Source organism: Alosa pseudoharengus, unplaced genomic scaffold (assembly GCF_046254945.1).
Source record: "Alosa pseudoharengus isolate Yale_2024_CS ecotype anadromous, Long Island Sound unplaced genomic scaffold, YU_APseudo_1.1 YU_APseudo_1.1_scf_8, whole genome shotgun sequence".
NCBI classification, from domain to species: Eukaryota; Metazoa; Chordata; class Actinopteri; order Clupeiformes; family Clupeidae; genus Alosa; species Alosa pseudoharengus.
In genome coordinates, this window is record NW_027468870.1 from 38,007,875 (window position 1) to 38,027,371 (window position 19,497).

The 19,497-nt window shown below is 40.2% G+C and overlaps 1 protein-coding gene across 2 annotated transcripts; it reads left to right on the forward strand.

Annotated features, from left to right (window-relative positions):
- The first annotated feature begins 955 nt into the window (after positions 1 to 955).
- gtf2ird1 (GTF2I repeat domain containing 1) lies at positions 956 to 19,454 on the forward strand. 2 transcript variants are annotated; one of them, XM_076275390.1, is made up of 27 exons: positions 956 to 1,230; positions 5,870 to 6,022; positions 6,347 to 6,488; positions 6,676 to 6,852; positions 7,187 to 7,370; positions 7,844 to 8,133; positions 8,304 to 8,399; positions 8,600 to 8,683; positions 9,041 to 9,224; positions 10,033 to 10,058; positions 10,403 to 10,529; positions 10,651 to 10,694; positions 10,980 to 11,060; positions 12,533 to 12,619; positions 14,308 to 14,361; positions 14,461 to 14,526; positions 14,716 to 14,899; positions 15,696 to 15,757; positions 16,473 to 16,538; positions 16,674 to 16,941; positions 17,046 to 17,074; positions 17,259 to 17,306; positions 17,548 to 17,625; positions 17,716 to 17,908; positions 18,030 to 18,067; positions 18,166 to 18,281; positions 18,415 to 19,454. In XM_076275390.1, the coding sequence occupies exons 2-27, from the start codon at positions 5,897 to 5,899 to the stop codon at positions 18,481 to 18,483; spliced, it is 2,919 nt and encodes a 972-aa protein (XP_076131505.1). In that variant the 5' UTR covers positions 956 to 1,230; positions 5,870 to 5,896; the 3' UTR covers positions 18,484 to 19,454. The 2 variants fall into 2 exon arrangements, with proteins under 2 accessions (XP_076131505.1, XP_076131506.1); XM_076275391.1 differs by having other exon boundaries at positions 14,464 to 14,526.
- Positions 19,455 to 19,497: the final 43 nt, after the last annotated feature.

Genomic DNA, 19,497 nt, shown 5'->3' on the forward strand with positions numbered 1-19,497 from the left:
GAATCAATAAAGAATATAAGTTAAAGCAAACTCTTTGTGCATTGCCACACATACTCACACACCACAACAACATTTTACCCAAAGAAATTGAGTAAAGGGCTAAACTACTAAAATAGACATATTAGTTGCTTACTCTGCTAGTCTGTCTGTGCTTGTTATGGTTGGTCACAGGGCTAAAGAAAGATTTCTGGCAGCTTTTTTCCATTTATTTGAAGTCTGGAGAGTTAACTGAGGCTACCATATATATATATATATATATATATATGTGTGTGTGTGGGAGGTCACACACCTGTTGTCTGGAACAATGAAAATAATTATTTTCAATCAACTAGAACAAGATTTGAAGTGGTGGGCTGGTTATGCCACTCAAGTTTAGTAAGTAGGCTAGGCCTAGTGGATATCTGTGATGTGCATCCGGTCACTGACTTTCTTAGGGGAACATTTCTGAGAGGAGATTGGATTCTAAGTTTAGAGTGAAATGTCACAGGAATTAATCTAGCTGTGTCAGGCAATGAAGTACCTACCTTTATTGTGAGCCTTTTTGCCTAACCTGTAGGCTACAGCCTAAATTGGATACATGCAATTCACCTATTATAGTAATTAAAAAATAGCCTAATGTGCACATCACCTAGCCTACATTTTGAAAGAAGACCATTGTGTGGAAACTGGATCATGAGGTACTCAACCAATTTGCTGACAATATACTCATAATAATGCATCTTTTTTTTTGTTGGCCCATAAGGAAGGCTGAGTCCATAGAGGTGGCTATGGACTATCATCATATGTTTAAATCAAACAATATGTTATTCACAATCTTCATCAATGTTTATCACTTACCATGTCTTTTTTCTAACAGCAAGTTTCCCTCTGGATTTCCAGAGGTTCCTAATCCTATATGTAAATTACAGCCAATAGATGCTGTTGTTGAGTTGGGCTGGGATTAGCAGAGGCGAATGAGTTTCAATTTTACTGGATTACAGAACAAAGAAAGGGGAAAGGGGACACAGTCCACTGTTAAAGAAAAGAGAAAGAAACGGGAAAAGAGGAAATATAGGCGTATCGATATTATTACCTTAAACGTATACATAATGCATCGAAATCAGAAGATATATGAACTCGTGAACGATATTTTATAGATGGGAGTTTCACCCAGCAGCTACCATTGGATTAAACGGAGAATAAACCTATTCCGGGATTGACGGCATAAGGAAATTATAACGATAACTGAAGGTAAGAAATGAGTAATGCTTTCATTTTGAAGTTGTTTAATCTTTTATGCAAACATATATTCCTTGACACGTGACTTTTTGTGGATTGTCGAATTTTGAAATTACAGATTATAATTCTAGGGGGAGGCGTGTTGCTATTTGCTAAGTAGCTAGCCAGCTAATATTTGTGGGTTAGCTTGCAACCGAGCTGGCTAATTTAGGAATTAACGTTAACTTCACAGGCTCATCTGTCAAAACGCCTCTTGTAGAAACCATTCAGTTAGTTAATTGTGTTGCAGAATAGGTCAAATTGAAAATTAATTATTTATTTAACATTTTATCGCTGTCAAGAGTTTTCTACACTCCAACGCTTGACCAATGACTGTCTTTTCGTAATGCAGGAAACAACGCAATATAATTTGCACTTAGCCAGTTACGTTTCACTGTAACGTTACCAGGAGTGGGCTACTACAATTTATAACTCGAGACTCGGACACCGTAGTCTATACAGTATAAACTGTGTACACCACTGTAATAGTTTACGAGACTTTTGGTCAGCCTTAGAAGGTCATGTTTACAATGTCAAATGAAGCTAGCTGATTGCTAGGTTAGCTATCATTCCTTCGGTGGTCGACTGCTAACCATTGACAAATTACAGCAAACACATAGAGTCTAGAAGCTAAACATCGCAAGCCAGGGCTATCTCTTTTATAGCCAGAACAGAAGTAACGTTGCCGAATATCCCAGACGCTGTAAACAGATGTAGACAGCTAAGTACCTAGATATACCTAGAGTCTTCTGAAATGAAACACTTTCATTTGTTAAATGGACAAAGCAAGATCATTAGCTTGATTGATGAAACAATGCAACATGTTATTATCTGGTTGCAAAGCAAGTAGAATCTAGCTACTGCACAAACGTTCCAAACCATATCCAGATTAAGATCAGGGACACCTCAGTAATTTGACATTTTGTCCGACCAGCTGTGTGAAGTAGGGTACATATGCCCGTCGTGCTTTGTGCTGCCTTACAATATTACATGTCTTCAAACTGGGGAATGCTGTGCTAAACTTGTTGAATATGGTTGTAATTTGATATTCTTTCCCACCTGAAAGTATCAAGTAAAATAATTTTGCTGAAACATGACTTTGAGGGCATTGCCCCTGTGTAATTGGCTCGAGGACAGATTTAGATTGATTTATGCTGATGTAGGAAATTGAGGTAAAGGCTGTCAAATTGAAAAACAGTCAGAGGCCTTCTTTGATAAATCTAAAGAAATAAAAAGATTAAACATGCATTTATTTTGCATGCTATAAGTCATCTATAATGATAATGATACACAGAGAATTATCTGTGCAATAAGACGGTGCAGAAATGGGGCTGTCTGGGCAATATACAGTTGTGATGCATTGTAGGCTATGAAACATGACTTATGCATTACGACCCAGCAATTAAAAGTCAATGATCAGCTTTTCAGGAAACGATTTAGATACAGTTTTGTTGTTCAAGGGCTCTTAGGCCGGCATCTGTTGTGGAAGGTATTAACAAAGTATTGTGTATCAGAGGCAGTGAGAGCTGCAAGCCTCTTAGCTAGAAAAACCGCTCAGAAATGTATGATATCCTCTTTGAGATCACTGTAATATGTCTAAGTACCATATGGCCAATTATTGTGAAGAGAAGGAGCGGTTACAGTAGCCTGTGCTGCCATCATTATGAAGAAATATACTGAAGAACGTAACATTGCCTGCTGAGGGGAAATCTAAATGGCTGGAAGCCTTTACTAAGACACTTTAAGCACACAAACCTGAACAGTGTCTTATGTTGTGAAACTAAATATAAAACAAAACCAAATTACCAAATTGCATCTCATCTTCAAGGTACCACCACTTCAAAGGAAAGACTAGCCTACTAGTTGTTGTATTGGTTTGAAAAAGAGCTGTGGTGGCTTTTGAGATGATGCAGAGACAAAACCATAAAGTTACTCTTTTGTGAATAACGTTTACCCATAGTGACATTATGCCATTTGGATATGTCAAGAAAGATGGAATGATGTCGAGACCTGTTGCGCAGTGTTACGACTGAAGGACTGTCTGATAGGCCTGATAATTTGCCTCCTGCTTTTGCCTTTAGTTTAGCAATTCTCTTTACATGGGCTGTGTGACAACCCAAGTCTGATCTTAGCCCTGCCCGGGCCTTATATGATATGCAAGTGTTTAAAGATGGTGTGTATTATGCAGCAGAGAAATCAGAGCAGCCTCTCTGCTTTGTTTTTACTCAAGGCACATTATTCTGTTTGTCTTAAAGATATGATCAAAAGAGGCCGTCTAGGTCTCGTAGCTGCGCTAGTTTGCTGGTTGTGTGTAGCCCATTTGCCAGCAGGGCGAGGGGTTCTGTTTGCTATCTGCTCTTGAGGGGCAGATTCAGACAAGTAATTGTTTGGCTTAGTGTGTTTGGCTCCCCCCACTGTGGAGACTGTGGTTTGGGCTTGCCTGGAGGCAAGGATAATGGCTCTCAGTGTCTGGAGAGATTAAAGGCCAGAGCTGCATTGTTCAAATGCCTCGAGATTAGTTTCCAAGGAGACGGATTGTGGTTGCCATGAGAACTCCAGGCCTGGAATTAGGATTGCGATTTTTTTTTCCATACCCCTTATTCCTTCTCATTACCTTTTCATTATATAATTGCCTTATAGTTTTTCCGTTCATTTTCATGTGCTTTTTATACCCCATTTGTTTGTAACATGTCTGCAGCCATGACTTGATAGCATTCTAACTTATCCTAGGTTAGGTTAGTGGAGAGGACAGATGCCACTGACACTGGAATTGAATGTGCTTTACATTTCACTGAGATTTGATGGTGCTGGCCATTCTGTGGCACTAGAGGAGAGCAATTTGGATAAAGGGCTTTAAGGCAATAATCAGAGTCAGCTTTAATTGGCTGACAAAAGCTTATCGTAATTATCTGATTTCACATGGGTGTGACGGATTTTGGTTTTATCCTAGCGCATTGCACGGAGGGTATTACTATCACTTTTTAAGCTCACAACTTTCTTTCCCTCTGTGCTATACAGCAGCATCTTAGGCTTGTTTAGTCAAGTCCATAACAAACTATTAGCCATGTAGCATGTTGGTAGGTAATCTGTATGCTTATTCTGGAACTCTGCTTTTTGTCCCTACTCATTATGTTTTGAAGCTGTATTATTTTTTCAGTCAGAATTAGTTCTCAAAGTTGCAAGGTGTGCTTATATTTTTAGGCTGTGATATTGCCGTCATGTGCCATTAGGATTAGCTAACGAAAAATTAATTTAAAATACTATAAAGTGTTATATCTATCTTATAGGAGTGTTAAACTGGAATGTTTAGAAAGACTATATAGCCACATGGACGATCCCTTTTGCCTTCAGACCTGCGTTAATTCTTGATGGCATAGATTTAATAAGGTGCTGGAAACATTCACTCTCATTCCACCACATCCCAAAGATGCTCTATTGAATTGAGATCTAGTAACTGTGAAGGTCATTTGAGTACAGTTAGCTCATTGTCATGTTCAAAGAAACATGGACAGCTACAATACTCGGATAGGCCGTGGCATTTAAACAATACTCAGTTGGTAGTAAGGGAGAAAATATACCCCATACCATTACACCACCACCAACAACCTGAACCCTTCAAACAAAGCAGGATGGATCCATGCTTCCATGTTACACCAAATTCTGATCCTACCATCCGAACATCGTAGCACAAAATCTAGATTCATCAAACCAGGCAACATTTTTCCAATCTTCTATTATCCAATTTGGGTGAGCACGTGCAAATTGTCCCCTCAGTGTCCTGTTGTTAGCTGACAGGAGGGCCATCTGATGTAGTCTTCTGATGCTGTAGCAGCCCATCACCCTCAAGCTTCTTTGTGTTGTGCGTCAGAGATACTTTTATACACCTTGCTTGTAAAGAGAGGTTATTAGAGTTACCGTCACCTTTCTATCAGCTCGAACCAGTCTGGCTATTCTTATATGGCCTCTGGCACCAACAAGGGATTTTCACCCACAGAAAAGCTGCTCGTAAACCTTAGAGATTGTAGATCAGTAGTTTATGAAATACTTAGACCAAGTCGTCTGGCACCAACAATCATGCCACATTCACAGTCAACTTGAAATCAACTTTCTTTCCCATTCTGATGCTCAATTTGAACTTCAGCAGTCTTGACCATACCTAATACCTAAATCCATTGAGTTGCTGCCATGTAATATTTGTGTTAATGAGCAATTGACAGGCACAGTATGTTAGAAATATTGTGGTAGACTATTGTTTGAGTCACAGCTTTGTGAAGGACCTTTCGTTTTTTATTTTTCGTCAGCAATGTACTACGGTAAAGCACTCACCAATGTTGAGCACAACTTACAGTTCCATATACTAATATATGAACAAGCAAAAACACCATATTGAGGTAGCGATAAGCCCATATCACAGTGACCAGATGTCCTGCCTTGTTGATGTTAATGATACCTTAATTTGCAGGGTGAAACGTCTTCCTGTTTCTGTTTTTCCTGTGGACTGGGTTTGTTCCAGAGGAAGTTAGTTTACACAGTGGCGAAATCTTGTGAAATGGACTGATTGAGAAAAGTTATATTGGAAACTGACTATTGTGATCTTGGTCACTTTTGGCAGGTGAGTTCCTCTTTCGCCTGGAAAAGAATGGCACAGATCGGGAAGGCAGGATGTGATGCTGTTCGACCAAATTCACGGGTGGATATCCGAGTACCCCAGGTGTCCGTGAGGCAAGAGATTCTGACCAGTTTGGTCTCTGCACTGGATTCTGTGGTAAGACCACTGAGCATACACTAGTCAACTGAATGTATGAGAACAGCATGTACCTTAACACATGCTACATGCAACAGTTCAATTGAATTTATTGTTATTTATAGTGCAGCATTCACCATCGACACAGGTCTAATTACACCTTACAGTTAAAAATAAATAATCGGCATACAAATGAATTGAAGATGAAAAGATGATGAAAACGATTCTCAGTAGATTGTATATTCAATTTGAAAAATTGTAAGGAACATAAATGCTCATTCTGTCAACCGTGTCAGAGGAAATTTACTGACTTCTGCTTTAAAAAGTGTCTGTTTCTCTTTCCAGTGCACAGCCATGTCCAAGCTGAATGCGGAGGTGGCTTGTGTCACAGTTCATGAGGACAGTGTAATCGCCATGGGGACAGAAAAAGGAAGAGTCTTCCTGAACTCCAGGAAGGAAATTCAGACTGACTTTCAGAAATTCTGCCGTGAGCATCTTTTTTCTCTCTCTTTCTTTCTCTGTCTCTCTCTTTATCTGTTTTTCTATCTTTCTGTATTTCTCTCTCTTTCTCTGTCTTTCTCATATTCTCTCTCTCACACACAGACACAGACATACAGGGAATGTGTGCATTTTGCCCTCAGTGCTGCAGTGCTAAAACATACTTTCTTTCACAGGAGTGCCCTGTCTGCAGGCTTTGGCCACCGTTAATTCCCACAGTAAAGCCCGAGATGGAGAGTCGAGCAATGCACTGAAAGATGCTGGGCAAGGGAAACAGAGAGCCTTAACGGATGCTCACTCCAACATCTTTGTCTTAAGAAAAATGGTGGAGGAGGTGTTCAGCGTGCTTTACAGTAGGAACACTTGATCTTCAGAGTCACTCCCTTAAACAAGCAGTCAGGGTGAACGTATTTCATTCAGTGATTTAACAATAATCACATACTTTCTTGATAAGTGACATACCTTTAACTTTGAAACAGTAGGCTTTTTGAGGCTCATGAAGTCATTGAATCTATTTGATTCAATGTGGCAAGAAATTTACACATATATTAAACATTTTTGGTATAATAAATAGATGGAGTTTAAAAATGACAAAAGTGCATTTGTATACGGGTAGATTAATTCTATGCAACAACTCACTCCATAGTTTCTATATGATAATAGCACTAAATTCTTACTTCTCCTAAGGTGAGGCTGTTGGGAAAAGCAGCCTGGTCCCTGTGCCTTATGATCTGATCTCGAAGGACCCCAGCTCAGTAGTTGTCCATGGTTTGCCTGATGGAATCACACTACGGAAACCTGCTGAGTATGACACCAAGACCTTAATGAAAATACTGGAGCAAAGCAACCGTATCCGTTTTACACTCAAAAGGTATGTTGGAGGGTGTTTTAATTACAGGACCATTTGTGGTCCATATTATGATGTGTAGATATAAGTACATGACAAGGGGAGTAACCATGTCAGAATAACAGTATGTTTAAATACCATTATCACAGTCCAGATGAATCTGTGATGTACAATGTATTACAAATGTATTATGTTGTAATAATATGATCCATCATCCCATGGTTCATGTCCTTTAGTGTGTGTAAAATCATGATGTTCCATTGTGTGATGACTTACACTTACTTACATAACATTTCAGAAAAGTTGCAATACAAAAAATATTGAAATAAGTAAGTTCAAGGGTATGAAGCGATAAGGATACTGTTGTTGGCAAGATATCTGAGATGGGAGATGCACTGTCAGAAGATCACTGTCAGAGAATCCCAACTTTTTCTCTTGTCTGACTCATTGAGAGTGCTAACTTTTTAAAATGTATTTATTTATTTATTTGGTCACAGAACGATAGAGGAGGTGGTGCGAGATCCCAAACCCAGTGCCGATATCAGCCATCATGCGGGCACAAAGAATGTCAGCGGCCATTCTACCGCCAAGCCCTCTGGACAGGACGTCTCCGTCAGCAACTCTATGCTGTCCAGTTTTGTTTACGGGATGCCCGTGTCCTCGCAGCCTCACCCCGACAGCAAGGAAATCAAACCCATCTCCCTTCACAACCTTGGAAAAGAGTGCCTTGGCATGTGGATGTCTGCGCACGAGAAAGCATCGCCTGCCAAGGACTGTGCTGACAATGGTAGGAATGACCTGCAGCCTAATGGCAATATTAGAGATAACTTTCAAATAGGGAATATTCACAACAGTCTGGTATATGTACTGCAGGCTGCCATCACTGTTATGTGTATGGTGGGGCATGAAGTCATATTTCAATATGATTTCATATCTGATGTTGTTTTATGTGTTCAGGTGATCAGATTGTCATAGCTGGAGAACTTGGTCAGTGCCCACCGAGTATTCACATCTCTAAGCGTCTTCTGTTCTCTATTGTGCATGAGAAATCAGGTGGGTGTATTTGGTTCCTCTGGAAGTACAACATTCTCTGTTCTGTCAGGGCAAGATGTGAAGTTGTTTTTCCTCACGCTATCAAATTAGTGTGAGAAAAACAACTTCACATCTTGTGCTGACAGATCAGAGAACCTTATTCTATGGCTTCTACCCTGTACTCATTTTTAATGATGGACTGTATATCTGTCTCAACACAGAAAAATGGGACTCATTTATAAGAGAAACTGAGGACATAAACACACTACGGGAATGTGTCCAGATTCTCTTCAACAGTCGTTATGGTAAGGCAGTCAAGATTTAAAGCCTGCTATATATTTCATGTCCCAGCTAGCTATTTATTCCCACATTAGATTGCCTCTCTCATCTTACCCAACACATTGTATAGCAATAGCATTTTCAAGCTACATTGCTAATATTGAAACAAAGGTAGAGTTACTTGTATTTGAACATCTTATTGATTAGACTTAAGACTGCTTTCATATGCATTCATATCTGTTCTGAAGATCGTTTCAGACAAGATTTATAAGCTTTAGCTTAAGCAAGTTTATTTTGTAAGTCCTTTTTATATATATGAATCCAAATGTTGAACATCTGAATCCAGTATAGCAAAATGATCAATTTTTTGTGGTGCTCTTCAGCCGAGGCATTAGGTTTGGATCACATGGTTCCTGTTCCATATCGGAAGATCGCCTGTGATCCCGAGGCGGTGGAGATCATTGGCATTCCGGACAAGATTCCCTTCAAAAGACCCTGCACCTACGGGGTGCCCAAGCTCAAGCGCATCCTGGAGGAGCGGCACAGAGTCCGCTTTGTGGTCAAACGGTAACAGCAGTCCCGGCCCCCATCCCCATCCCCACTCCCACCCCTACACACACACACACACACACACTCTCTCTCTCTCTCTCTCTCTCTCTCTCTCTCTCTCTCACAAACACACACACACACACACACTCTCTCTCTCTCTCTCTCTCTCTCACAAACACACACACACACACACACACACACACACACACACACACACACACACACACACACATACATACAATTCTAGCTTTTAACACCTACATGAGAGCCACAGACAGGAAAGCAGTGATAATTACTCATGTGGCATGTTAAGTTCCTGACTGTGAGACAGTCAAGAATGTGTGCCTTTGATTTGTGAAAACCTTCTCACTGGTACTGATCTGTGCTTATGGAGATGAAAAGAGCTTTACATCTGTACAGAGGACAGAGACCAAGGCTTCTAGTGTGGCATCTCAGCACTTGCAATATGGTTCCCTCTCAGAGTGAAGCTCACTCACAGCAGGCCTGGCCATCTGGCGCTGTTACGCCCTGCACCCAAACTAAAGTGAAATGCGTTGTGGCTGCTGGTAATCACTGCCATACATGATGCACTATGATACCACTCATTTGGCCTAATTAGGAGGTCTCCAGCTGTAATGCATACCACATGTTTTAGCAGGTTTAGATGATTTAAGGCTTTTGGCAACTTTGTAGAGTAGATACTGTATGATGCTTATTATATTACTGCTGACCTTACAGACCTCCCTTAATCCCATTAGAATCAACAGGACTTCTCTGTTAACATGAAGAATGTCAAATCTTGTTTGAAAATTTTCTTTTTTTGCAGAATGTTTGATGAAAGGATTTTTACAGGTAAGGCTTTAATTACTATAACAACTTATCTATAACAACCAAATCTGTGGTGATCTGCACCCCATTGTTTGTAATATTGTGTGTCTTGTTATCTTCTCAATATAATGCTTGAGTATTTTCCCTCATGGTATTTTACTTTTTAGATAGAGTAATGGATGGATGGATAGATGGATGGATACTTTATTAATCCAGAAGGAAATTTAGGAATGTATTGCATAATACATTACTGAGTGTCGTAGCACATACATAACACAAACAGAAGGAAAGTTATAGTTAGATACTGTTATAGGGGATTAGAAATTAATGTCCGTGTGTCGCCTGATCTTCACTGGTCCTCCCCTCAGCTGCTGGCAAGGTCTCGAAAGAGGAAGGGAAGCCAGACATCGGATGCGTTCTGGAGGACGGCTTCTCGGAGAACCTGAGAGTGCCCCCTGCTGCCCTAGAGCTGCCCGACAACGCCCCGAGCAGCAGGTGATTCCAGGCCGCAATGTCCCGTCCAGGATGCCATTATTGTGTAGTGCCATCGGCACAGTGGTGCTGCTCATTATCCAGAGTGAGGAAATAGCTGATCTTTGTGTTCTGTTGTGTTTAGACCCACAAGCTCCTGTGTGAGTCCCTTGGCAGACTGCGAAGCAGGTTTGTATAAATTATAGGGTGTATATTTATAACCGATATTGCCTGATACTCACAGGACTTTTGCTTTAATCAGCAGGGAAAGTGCTCACTTCTGCTAGATTTACCTGTTTGCAGTATTTTGTGCTGTCTGCAGATCTACTTTTAGGTCGACTGTTTTGCATGTTTTAACTTGAAACATGATGGCAATAAACATTTCAGACATGTAGACCATATTTCATCAGCCAAATAAATAATATGTGGCTATTCTGCCAAATATATGTGAAATAATGCTTCATTATTTCTTAGGACCTTCAGGTGACTGCGTCCCCTTGAAGAAAATAAAGACTGAACCACCAGATGGGGATATAATTCAGGTTACAGTACCAGGTAAGACACATCAATCATTTTGTGCTGTTTAAAATGAAGAGACGTTCCCTCACCCTTTCGCTGAAGAGATTTCGTAATTTCTCATTAACCGTATTATGTGAATTGAGTTTTTTGAAGGATAGTAGCAGAATTTGAAAGGTGACATTGGAGGGACAAAGCACTCACATACAGTCGCTGGATCTCTAAAGTAATATCTGAAAACTTAATTTTGGTCTTACAATTATGGAACATTTTTGAGATATTCTTGTTATCTTAGTCATGGGGTGTCATTTTGAGTTCAGAATAATGCCATGTTTTGTGATGTGACCTAGAGCAAACCTCCCTCTCAGCTGAAAAGCCCTAAATGCAAAGAGAGGAAACTCAGAGCCCAGTCATTTCCTGTTTGCTCTCTTGTGAGCGGCGTGGAAGTGGTAACAGATGAGCTGATGCAAAAAAGGCTCTTTCCAAAGCTGTCTAAGCTCAGTGGGGACAGTGGTCATCTCAATAAAGCTTAATCAGCCAACATGATGTGCTCATATTATTGGCCAAACTGTTTGGTTGGTTGGTCAGTTGGTGCAAAAGCACGTCACTTGCTCAAAATGGATAGTCCATCCTCAAAAGCAAGTATTTATGTCAATGAAACGGCCAGTGTTATCAAAATGAGAAGTCTTGACACCATTGTTTATGAACAAAATAGTCAAATGGCTTTGTCATGTTTTCAGTTGACAGTTTATGCTCTCAGTGTTTTCCCTTGCAAAAAAAGGTCAGAACTCGGTGACACTACCTGAAAATGCTCAAGACAGCACTATACAGTACTTGTACAGCCATTTGAAAACTACAGTAAAGTTACAAATTGCTGTAGTTAGGGGAGTAAGTGAGTACAAGTCACTGAATATGTACGTTTCACAGTTTTACTGTATATGCTCTTTGCAATTTTACAGCATTGTGACAGAATTTGATAACTAGTTCACCAATTTTGTATGTAATGACTCAAGCAATGAAATTACTATTAGACTAAAGACTATTAGTTTTATTGGGAACGACTATTCAGCATCCATAAGTATAGTTAATTTTGACTGACATGATAAAGCAACTGATACATGTTCAAAAGCATTTGCAATTTGTTCAGAGGAAGGAGAAATTGCTACTATGATGTGCACAAATGACTAAATGTTGTGGAGGTTGAACTTATAGTTATGAGACTTTTCATTCTGATCTGAGAAAAGCACCAGAAAAACTGTAATTCTAGGACCGCATTTTACCTTGTTTGTGTTGTTGAACACTTTATCAAGCAACATACCGGTACACACATTCTAGACCCCCTGTTGTTTTCCTTGTTCAATTCGTTTATTGTCAGTAATGATTTGCCTGCCAGCGATTTTTCTGGCTCTGATTTTCAATCTGTTCTCACAACAACATAATTATGAGGCAATATTACAAAAGTGCCATTTTATAATGCCAGACAATCATTCCCCCGTGATTTAATTTCCCAGAAACCACTCCGTCTGCGGAGGAGCCGAGTGAGTCTCCGGCTGACCCGGTGACCCCTGACCTGCGCTGCCCTCCGGAGCCTCACGCAGGTAACTGCTGCCCCTCTCCCCCACCTCTCTGTCCACCCCACCACCAGGACTGCACCGCCACGGGGTATCTGCCAGCTGCCTGTCTCTCTCTCTTTCCATTAGAGAGATTTTAAATCCAGACCACAAACGTATGGACTCTTTTTTTAACAGATACTTCTCCCGTCTGCCCCCCTTGCAACTTACTAGTGCCCCTGAAGCCCCACTCCCTCTTACTAGTGCCCCTGAAGCCCCACTCCCTCTTACTAGTGCCCCTGAAGCCCCACTCCCTCTTACTAGTGCCCCTGAAGCCCCACTCCCTCTTACTAGTGCCCCTGAAGCCCCACTCCCTCTTCCCTTAACTCCCCGATTCAAAATTCCTCAGTCCTGAGGGCTTGGAATCTCAGTGTTGTATGTTTATTAGTTTAGACAGTGTTAGTCAGACAGTGTAGGTGTTAGTATTAGTCAGTGTCTTGATCAAGTATGTTAACCTGCCAATATTTATTTGATATCATCCAAAACTCTTACAATGAATGCATGACCCTTCTGTGTAGAAGCATAATGAAGGAGAGCATGCAGAGTTTTCCCAGGAACTTAGAAACTGGAACTCCCCTATCCTGGAAATCAATGACCTTGGAGTTTGTAAACCCTTTGGGAACGTGTTGCCTACACGAAAGAGCTCAGAACAACTCAGCTAATCAATCTCAATTTTTTTTTTTATAAACACTCTCTGGTCTCTGGTCCACTGTGTTCATGTGACCAGAAAGGTCCGCTGGGTGATCATGCATTTCCAGACAAAAGTTAAGAGTTGCACAGAGATTTTGTGTACTGAAGAGGGTTGTTTTAAAGGTCCTGTTGTACCATGCACACCTTATTCCAGCCCATGTTCTGCAGCCTTGTTCCCAAAAGCCTTCATATTAGAAGACTTTGATAGATGTATAGCCTTTACCTCTATTGCTAGTGCGTGTGTGTGTGTAGAAGACTCCCCTTTACAACTAACCCACACCCACTAGTCTAGTTTCCCCTACCATAGAGACCCAGTGCCCAGACCCTAAGCTTAAGCCTCATACATGAAGTTAACACGAACACTTGAATTGTGTATTTCTGGCTTAGCAAAAACACTGTGGCAGTGCTTTGGAATCTTAATCGGCATCATTAAAATTGGAGCACCAAGGTCCGGGCTACACTGAAAAGCACAACTGAAGCGGAAAGTACACACCCTAGCGCACAAAAATCAAATAGAAGACCAAACTATTTTTTTTCCGAATGTTGGCGTTGCATATGCACTGCTGTCATGGCTGGTGTTGCCAGTTCCACTGATCATAGTGGAAGATGATTTCTGCTGCATATGTGCCACAAACCCTCTGCTGCAGTTGTGAGTCTGGTGAAGCCCGGCCGTAAAAAGTGCAGGTGTGATGTACAGTACGCCTATGAAAGTGTTCATGTTAACTTAAAGTCTATTGAAAACTGCAATTAATGTTAATTAATGTGTTATGTTGACGTTTGCCCGTCTCAATTGATCAGTGGAGTAAACAACAGCAGGTAAGAGCAAAAGAGATCCGCACCAATTGCAATGTCATTTGAAATGCAAAAAGCACAGATAAACAATGTATTTCATAGTGTTGGAGAGGAAACCTTTTTTTTACTGTCTGTTATGTTATATTGTGTTATGATATACTAAAACAAATAACAATTGTAATTTGTTCTTTCAGGCGAAGCATTATCCCAGAAATCACCAGGCGAAGCACTTAAAAGGGTAGTTGAAGGTAGAACCCGCTCTTGAAATTTTTGATTTTCTTTTCTTTTTATGTTATCGTATCATAACTACACTGCAGTAGGCTTCATGTTAAGTCTTTCTTCTTCAGAAGACCTCGGTGAAATGATCCTTCAACTTCGAAAGCAAGTGGAGAATCTCTTCAGCTCGAAATACAGTATGTACAAATGATACTAGTTTTTGTCTGAGTGAGGGGTCCAGAGAGAGGGATGTGTTTAAAGCCTGACTCATATCTAAACAATGGGTCATTCATCTCCTCTTACTCCTTTTGCAAAAACTGTTGTAGTCTGTTAGTTAAAGGGTATAGTTTTATGTCCCCTGTCTTTTTTTCTTTTCTCGTTTGCAGCTGAGGCTCTTGGCCTACCTGAAATCACTAAAGTGCCCTACTCCAAGTTTCAGATGTATCCAGAGGACTTGTATGTCACAGGGCTGCCGGACGGAATGGCTTTCCGAAGGCCAAATTGTTTTGGAGCAGCAAAACTTAAAAGGATACTGGCAGCAGGGAGCCAAATCCAGTTTGTTATCAAAAGGTGCTCTGTCACATATGTGGATGAAAATAAATGCATGAGAATATACCACAAGATATTGTATTGATGGGCAAATCCATGGGAGCTATTTAAGGAAGTGGTTTAAATGGAGCAGCAGGGTCCCAAATACTGATCCCTGAGGTACACCTGTGGTGAGGTTGTGATACCTGTGCTTGCCAAGACCAAAGATCTTAGAGCGTAGTGCTCTAGTATCTTTGGCCAAGACACTGAATGAACGTCCTTCAGCTTTTCCTAGCGCAGATAATATAGATAGAATGTCATGGTTCACTGTGTCAAAGGCTGAAAACTGAGCAGAGGCTTCAGCCACTTTCAATGGTAAATGATACAATTTACAGTATGTAGCATTTCTCTAGTCCTCTGAGCACCTCAAAGTGCTTTACAGATTAATGCCTCACATTCACCTGTTCACACACACCTTCATACACTGATTGCGGAGGCTGCTATGCACTTCGACAGGGTCAGCAGGGGTTGGGATCGGATGATGACTACCTTGAGGTTTCAGTAGAAAGGCCGCTTGAAACCAGACTGCTTAGAGTGTAGTAGTTTTTCTGAGATAAGAAATCAGAAACTTGCTTGAACACCACTTTCTCCAGAACCCTTGACAAAAAGGAAGACTGGTCCATAGTTCTTCACATCAGCTGAATTGATTGTACTTTTCTTGAGCAAAGGTGTAACACTTGCTTGTTTGAAAGAAAAAGGAACTTCTCCAGAACTGAGTGATGAATGATAATAAATAATAAGTAAAGGAAACAAACCTAAACTTTTCTGTATTTTGCAGACCAGATTTGTTAACTGACCCAGTTAAGCATGAGCCCCCGAGTCAACAACCATGTGAGATAGGTAAGTGTCTATACTACCATGTTTGCTCTGTGTTTGTCATTTAATGCTTTGTGACATTAAAGCTGCAGTTGGCAAGATTTTTTTGATCATATTCACTGAAACCGACACTATGCTCCGACAGAACAACATAAATCTTTTGGAAAAAAACCCGCACTGCTACCTCCACCTAGTGCCTGTTATTTGTTTTGCAAAAATCCACAGCTCCCGGTTCTTCTGGTCCAATCAGAGCAGGGCTGCGTGAGATCTGACTGTCAATCACAGTCTGGTGCAGTCTGGTGCGCACAGATGTGCACAAACTCAATGAGAGGGTGCTCGGTGGTAGTGGGGGAGGGGCATGAGAGTTGTAAACATTCAAAATGTTGGCTAAGTCCCCTCAATCTGTCAGACTTGCCAACTGCAGCTTTAATTATAGTGCAAAATACACTTCATTCATACACTGGATCGGTACTCTGTCACTGTTTGGTTCTGAGCACAAGTAAAACTTTTGAGGCAATTTTGCTGTCAGACATTCTGTTAATATAGTTTGAGAATGGACAAAAAGGGAGGAAGGTTTCAACAAATGTGTTTTAGCAATTGTGACATAATGCCTTAATTTTTTGGAGCAGTGTATATACCTAATGACCATGATGCAATCATTATCTTTCTAGTGTTTCCGATTTTCAAAATGTTGTCAATGTCTATGATGTGATATTTTCGTTTCAATTGCAATGTCCAGCTCCTGACTCCAAAGATAATGTGACAGAAGACCCTGGACCAGCTAATAAGAGGCCCGCATTTACTGGTGAGATGTCCAGCAAATATGTATCTTCTATCCACTTGCATGTTATTGAAAGATACCACTTAAATAAACGTGTAAACATTTTAGTTATTTCTTTAAGCCTGAAGAATTGACATTTGGTGTCTCTGCTCCTGACAGACAGCTTAGAGGCAAAGCTGTCCCGGATTGACTTGGCCAACACTCTAAGAGAACAAGTCCAGGACCTCTTCAACAGAAAGTATGGCGAGGCGCTGGGCATTAAGTATCCTGTCCAAGTGCCTTATAAGAGGATCAAGAGTAACCCCGGGTCCGTCATTATTGAAGGCCTCCCACCTGGCATTCCATTCCGCAAACCCTGCACCTTTGGGTCCCAGAATCTTGAGAGGATTCTGGCCGTAGCTGACAAGATTAGATTCACCATCACCAGGTAAAAAACAACCTTCTGCATATTTCAGCATATAGAGTGTGCCCATATTTAAGAGTTTGGTTCATCAGGTCCACAATGCTAATATCTCGGTTTCTATATATCAGGCCTTTCCAGGGATTAATCCCCAAACCAGGTAATGTATAGATAACATAGTATTTTAAACGGTTTCAATTGTTTGGATCTGTTTTTGCATGCCTTCTGTAAGCATACACAGATCTGACACTCATATAATAAAAAATCTATACCCAATTACTCCATTTTCTGTTTGGGAAAGCCTTATTTAATTGATCCATACTCTCTGCCAACTGCTCTTGTAGCTCCACGGAGGATCACTTTATTGAAGAAAGCGTATGCCTCAATAAGTGGTAAGCCAACATGAATATCTTTAAGGGAACAAAATAATTTTGCAAGCACAATGATGTTAGATGATGACTAAATAACTATGGTGCAACTCTCTAGTGTCCAAAATAAAAAGTGTTTTGGGTGTCTTCTAAATATATCAGAAATACAAAAGAGAAGTGTATTGTGATGGTCTGTCAGCATTCTCAGTTGAATTGATGTCCCACATAGTAAAACGATCGTTTCTTACTGTCATACCTGAAATAGATGATGAGGAAGTTAACCGCATGGGCGAGAAGGTGATCCTACGAGAACAAGTGAAGGAGCTCTTCAACAAGAAATATGGTATACCCTTTTTTATTATTATTTTCAATCCACATCTTAGTGCTGATACTTACCTATACTTATTCAAGAGAATTATGTTCTTATTTTAAGGTGAAGCTCTGGGTTTGGATCGGTCTGTACTAGTACCATACAAACTCATCAGGGCCAGCCCAGACTCTGTGGATGTGTCCGGTCTCCCGGACGACATCCCCTTCAGGAATCCTAACACCTATGACATCATCCGCTTGGAGAAGATTTTACAAGCAAGGGAAGAAATCAGCATTACAATCAAAAGCCAGCTCCAGTAAGTCACTCTGTAAATCTGGAGCCAATGAGCCAGGATCTGGGGGCTATGGGATAAGTGGATGTATTGAGCTACATTTAATATGTATTGTTGTTGCTCATGTAGATATTTTGCTTTTCAGGCCATTTGCAGAAATCTGTACGCAAACTGGTAATACAGGTAAGGGTTATCCCATATCCCATTTTAAGATGACGAGAAACAAACATATATATTTTAAAGAGATCTGAAAATCTCTTTTATTTCTTTGTCATTTCCAGAAGGGAAAGAAGTGTCCACCAATCGACGGAAGCGCAAAAGAGTCTTGGATAACAGCCGTGTGTCTGTTCCTTCAGGTGGGGGATCCACAGCATCAGCCAATCAGATACCTGTGATGGTGAGCTGCGTTATGGTTACATTTTGTAAAACAATACAGTAAATTAAGTTTGGTTTGTTGTTTAAATTGTTTTGAAATTATTTGACATTTTCTCTTTCTTTCTTTTTCTTTCTTTCTTTCTTTCTTTCTCTAGCAATGGCCTATGTACATGGTGGATTACAGTGGTGTGAATGTACAAGTCCCAGGAAAAGTGAAGTACTGACGATGGACCTTTTTGATAATTACAACAATAAACATAACTCCCAATATCAGCTTTACTAGAGTGCTGTGGCTTATGAAAAAGTACATTTTGCCCGTATTGAGTGTTTTAAAGGCTGGCAATCATTGGTGGCATTTGTATGATGTCAGAAAGGAATATTACATGAAGTTGCACAGTGGTTTGCAGGACAAATGCTTGTTTTCTTGTATTTTATTTGTCAGAAGGTTTCTGTGTGCTTCACTAATTGCAAAGGGATTTTGTTAGGTGATACAGCTGTTAAACAGATATGTATAGATCAATCCATAAGGGATAGAGATGCGGTCTCTGTCAAATCATGGAGCTGTTTTTTCTGAAAAATTCCCCAATGTTATTACTAATCTATCAAGTTCCCATGCAGTGCTAATATGTTTAATATTGTTATGGTAGGGATGTTTTTCTACCCTCACACTAAGTCACAGGTAATTGTGGACAAATCCTTTATTGGTGCTAAAAGATTCACATTATTGACAGTCCAGTCTCACAGCAGTCAGATATTGGTGATATTATTTATTTATTTATTTGCAACTGATGCTTATACACAGGGAATGTAAAACAACACATTCAGTATAACAGTACTTGGTGAAATGACTGAACATATTACAACATTAGCTACTGTAGGTATACTGTATGTATATTCACCAAGATCATTTTTAATTTGGGTGTGCAGATACCCACTGTGGAGTATTCCAAGGTGATAACACTATTCAAAGTAACATTTTGAGGTTTTTAATTAAAATGTTCATAGAACGTAAAAGCAAAATACAGTTAAAGTGTTTCATTATATAAAAAAGTAAATATGAATGTAATGTAATGTAAAGGAAAGAGTGGCATATGTTAATCCCCTAACAACTGTCTCTCTGGACTCACCAGTATTTATATGCTGTACCTTAATGCCATTTAGGCCTTTGAAATAAAATGTGTTGCCTTGCATTTTATTTCCTGCTGTGATCCTGACTCTTTCTACATTAACCATGTCAT